This window comes from Phaseolus vulgaris, chromosome 10 (genome assembly GCF_000499845.2).
Source record: "Phaseolus vulgaris cultivar G19833 chromosome 10, P. vulgaris v2.0, whole genome shotgun sequence".
NCBI lineage: Eukaryota > Viridiplantae > Streptophyta > Magnoliopsida > Fabales > Fabaceae > Phaseolus > Phaseolus vulgaris.
The window spans coordinates 14,764,886-14,769,726 of record NC_023750.2 but is presented as its reverse complement, the minus strand read 5'-3'; the positions used below and the strand labels follow the sequence as shown (position 1 = coordinate 14,769,726).

The 4,841-nt window shown below is 34.4% G+C and overlaps 1 protein-coding gene across 1 annotated transcript; it reads left to right on the top strand.

The window, feature by feature from the left end:
- Positions 1 to 1,936: 1,936 nt before the first annotated feature.
- LOC137819545 (transcription factor SCREAM2-like) lies at positions 1,937 to 3,725 on the top strand. The gene is made up of 4 exons (XM_068623427.1): positions 1,937 to 2,094; positions 2,218 to 2,343; positions 2,485 to 2,655; positions 3,350 to 3,725. Exons 1-4 carry the CDS (start codon positions 2,017 to 2,019, stop codon positions 3,422 to 3,424), a joined length of 450 nt encoding a protein of 149 aa, XP_068479528.1. The 5' UTR covers positions 1,937 to 2,016; the 3' UTR covers positions 3,425 to 3,725.
- The last annotated feature ends 1,116 nt before the right edge of the window (positions 3,726 to 4,841 follow it).

Here is a 4,841-nt window from a genome sequence, read left to right as displayed (position 1 = left end):
GGTTTGGTTTTCCCTTCGTACCTTTTTCTTCTTCTATGAATGCTTATGTGATGTGATGACAAGAATTGTTATGATTCTGAATTATAATCTTGTTGGAATGATAAAATTTCCTAGTGATATTTAACATAATTTTATAAAAAGAAAATCAATAATAAATATTATTATAAGATATAGAATATACTTTAACCTTTTATTCAGTACTTTCTAACACAAATATTATTCAAATATTAAAAGAAATCTCTTAATAAATAAAAAGAAAAGTGTCAAATTAAATCTTTAATAAATCCAATGTTTAAGCCAACCGTTGCAAAACTAATTTACTAGATTTTCAGATTGACTTCAAAAAGGGTAAAATAAATTTTTAGAATAGTTTAATCCTTCTCAAACAATTAATTGAGTTAGGAAGAGAAGAGGGATAAGATTTTTGTCAGTCGCAGCAGAAAATTATGTCTCTCTTCGTTGCACAATACAACAGCAGGGTTGAGATGATGCATTTGGACACCCCAGTTTAATAAACCTTTTATTTTCAATGAACTTTATGGTTGCTTCATATATATCTTAATGGATACAGGTAGTGTTTGAGCAAAGCAGCAACATTTAGCTTCTAAATAAATAAAATATAGAAGGGCACGTGCGTAATGAGGAATGAAATGTTTAGTATTTATGCATGAAATAAAAAAATGAATATGAATTGTTGTGGGCTTAACGCGGAGAGAAGAGGGAATCTGCACGTGACAGAGGGAATGGATTATAGAGATGCATGGGGTTGGATTGGGATTGGCAGTAGTGGAAGAAGGCACGAAGGATTCCATTCCATCATAAGCATCGATAACTGCGAAGGATGCGTCAAACGTTGTTTAGCTGTCAATCCCTCCAAACCCCTCTCACGGGCTCCCATTCATTCCACTCCACTCTTTTCTCCCAAATACCCTTTTCCATAACAAAAATTAATATTAACCATTTCATTCCCCCCATCCCACACACTTGGATAACTTTTATTTTATGTAAAACTTTCATCTCTTATGTCAATACATCTCAAGTCATGATGAGATTTGAGCATGGTTAATTTGTTTCTATGTTTGCTTTCACAAAATATCCAGAGAGCAACTAAATCCAAGGTGCTTAGAGTGAATTCAATCAAATTAAGTGAATATCTATCAACATAATCATGAATTTTTATGTGAATAGGATGAACAAAATAATGAGTAAACTAGTTATTCTTTATTCATAATTTTTTTTCTTAGAATTTTTACGAAAGTGAAATAATTTCTTCTCTTTCTTAATCAAAATAAGGTTATTTTTAAAAGATTACATATATAGCAAATACCAACATCCACAACTTCATAATTTTCTTAAAAATAATCATATTTTGATAAGAAAAAAAAACTCTTTTTCTCTCCATGTTTATGTGAGACGTTGGTATAGTCGAAATAACAACACGAAGGGATTGTTATTGAAAAGGAAGAAAAAAAGGTGAGTTATAAAGTTTACGAAGGAGGCACTGATATTTGCATTTATATACTTGGCATATGATTATTGACACCCTAATTTGGCTTTATATACTTGTCCATGTCCTTGAGACTAGAATCTTGAATGGGATGTATCATAAAGGAAGATCAATAACAGCAATCGTGGAAAGGAAAAAAAGGAAAAAGAAAAACTATATTGTGCTCTCGTGCATGTTTGGAAACATGATATAGGTTATATCTCTAAATATTCTACCAATTTGCATTTGCATATTAAAATTATTATTTTGGTAAAATTTGGTATATATATTGATTTTTCAAAAAGATCTTACACATGGTAAGGCCAATTTCGTAATTGAGTTTTCAAAAGCACAATTTGTTGTGGGGAATATGTAGGTAGTCGTCAGGGAAACAAACAAGAGATCACAATATTATTTACACCAACCTTGCTATATAAAAAAAAAAGAGCTCCTAAGCCTCAGATGGGAAAGGAGAGGCATCAAGATACCAATACACAAAATCAATTAGAAGAAATTTGGAAGAATCAATCATGGATTCTAGGAGGCGTAAAAACGCATCTATGCAACGCAAGTTGCAACAACTTCGATCGGTCACAAATTCTAGTGCTGTAATTCATTCATTCTTCACACTGATTACAATATATATGATGCATGTTAACTTTAGCTTGCTAGCTTCAAAGATTCAATGAAGAGCTTCATTATTTTTTACTTCTTTTTGGTTAATCTTGCAGGTTAATAAAGCCTCCATTATTGTGGATGCCACAAGATACATAGAGGAGTTGAAGCAAAAAGTGGATGGATTGAACTCTGAGCTTGGAACCGCTGAATCATCAATCTCCCAAGACGAACTACCCATGGTACATAATGTTTTTATATATCCTTTTACAGCAAAGAAATCTTATTGAAGAGCATTACAGGGATATTCCATTCTTTTTTTCTCAGACTATATTTCATGACACTTACTTAACTTTTTCTATATATCTGCAAACGTTTCATAGGTCACTGTAGAAACCCTAGAAAGGGGTTTCCTCATTAATGTGTTTTCAGAAAGGAATTGCCCCGGCATGCTTGTGGCAATACTCGACGCCTTTGAAGAACTGGGACTTGATGTGCTTGATGCTAGGGTTTCTTGTGAAGACACTTTCCAGCTTGAAGCTGTAGGAGGAGAAGTAAGACAATTAACACACTATGATATAAACGATGATTTAATTCCTTTTTTTTTTCTATCTTAATACATATTTGTTCTTCTTTGGAATAATTTAAATCATCTGAAACCTGGTTACAATTATTTCAAACACATGATTTGAGAAACTCATCTACCTACTAATTCTTCTTTGAATTTTGTTCCTTTGTAAATGAACCATCAGTTTCCAAATTCATGGTTTGGTTAATGGGATTGCAATATTCACATCATCAGTGAAACTTATAAAGTAGTAAATTCAGAAAAAAGATAAAAAAATCACGCATGAGTTGTACAACTTTGGTTTGAGCGACATACCTAAAATTCTAGCTTCAAAGTCCAAAGTACTGACATAATAATGAGTGTGGCTCCCATGTGTGGATTCGTTTAACCCTGTTCTGCAGTTGCATGGGCCGTGTATATCCGCCAATAAAGCAAGAATAACAATACTATTATAGATAAGTTTTTTGGAACAAATTATAGAGTTTAAGACAGAGATAAGAAGATGAAACAGCAGCATCAGATAAGATAAGTGATGTGAAGGAAAAAGACAAAAAAGAAAAATAGGAAAAAAATTATTAGAAGTGTTCCATTCCTCGTGAAGTATAGACAGGTCTTTTGTGATGGATTTAACTGTTGATTCTGATACCTTGTGACAGTGGAAAAACGTTTTGGTTTTGCAGAGTCAAGAGAACGAAAGCATCGATGCCCAAGTGGTGAAGCAAGCAGTGATGCAAGCAATCCAAAACATGGATTAATGAAAGTGAAGTTGTGCTAAGAAGAAAGTAGCATGCTCTTTCTTAAAAATCTTTGTTTTAAATATTAAAAGTTAAGTATCCTAGTGAGAGAGTATCCTAGTGAGAGTGTTGAAGTGTGATACTATATTCTGCCAAAATGTAAGTAACCTCTCAATGACTCTTACATGTGATGTGGCTTCTTTGTTTGTAGGAAAGAACAAAGGGACAGGGATTGTCCAGGTTAATTGGTGGATTCATGTTTAATTAGAATTTTCAAGGAGTTTGGAAGAAAAAAATAATATTCTTTTTGGTTTCCACACAATATTTATTAAAATCTATTTAAGTTCTAATCTTCAATAGTTTTATTTTTTGTGCATTTTAGTCTGGGGTACAGTTAACAGGAAAGTAACAAAAACATATAAATTCAAAAATAAAGACTGATTATGTTCTTTTCAATTAATATTTAAATTTGGCAACATATAAAAAGTTGACACAATATTTCAAAATGTAATATCCTTAAATATTACTTCGTTGCTTTTCTTAATGGGGTTGTAATGTTTGAAATTACTCTTAAATTTTTAATAAGATACCCGTGTGTATAATAATGTTATTTTATAGATTATTATAATGTATTAGCTAGACTAAGGAATTAAAATATTAGAGGTTTAAATTCTTGTAATTCAAATCCTAATAATGGCAAACATTACACTAATATACGAGTTGCTCACTGTTCCAAGCTTAAGGAAAGCATAATGCGATTAATGCGGCGAGTGAAATTTGTGCCAATATATTTATTGTGGTTAATTCATATATTCTGATCCTGATCCTGCTTGTTGACCGGAGCGCTGGAGAATGCCTCGTCAAAGGATCGACGTGCGCGCCGCTTCTCACTTCTGTTCCTCCTCTGGATCTATCTCAAGAACCTGCAAAGAAACGACACGGCGCCGCTGCCGATCGCACTCCGACGCTCAAGTCAGTGACGGTATCACCAAATACTAAGAACTGGAACCGTGCAAACTCTCTATCACAAACAGCTCTGTCACTCGCAAGCGTAAAGTGTATGAACTGAACGCGCGTACCTTAGAAAATCTGTTAAGAACTCTTATATACCTGGTGGTTTTCTCTCTCCTGGCAGTTACAGACTTGGACACGTGGCTCGTATCCAACTGTACACGTGCCATCATCTGGAGGCTCCCTGACTTGGCGCTGCTTCTACTCTCATTTTGGCTAAGTTACCTATGCATGGTACTGCCCAGTGCATAGCTAACTCAGGAGTGCGATCCCTACTGAAACTGGCGAGTTAGGGTCTTCATACACCTTCCCTGTGGTCTCGCCGGCCGCCTTCATAATCTGCTTCTCCTTCATCTTCGGCGATGTGCTTGTTCTGGCGATCTCCGACTGCCTGGTCGCCTGAGTCTGCGTCTGGCGACTTCATCCC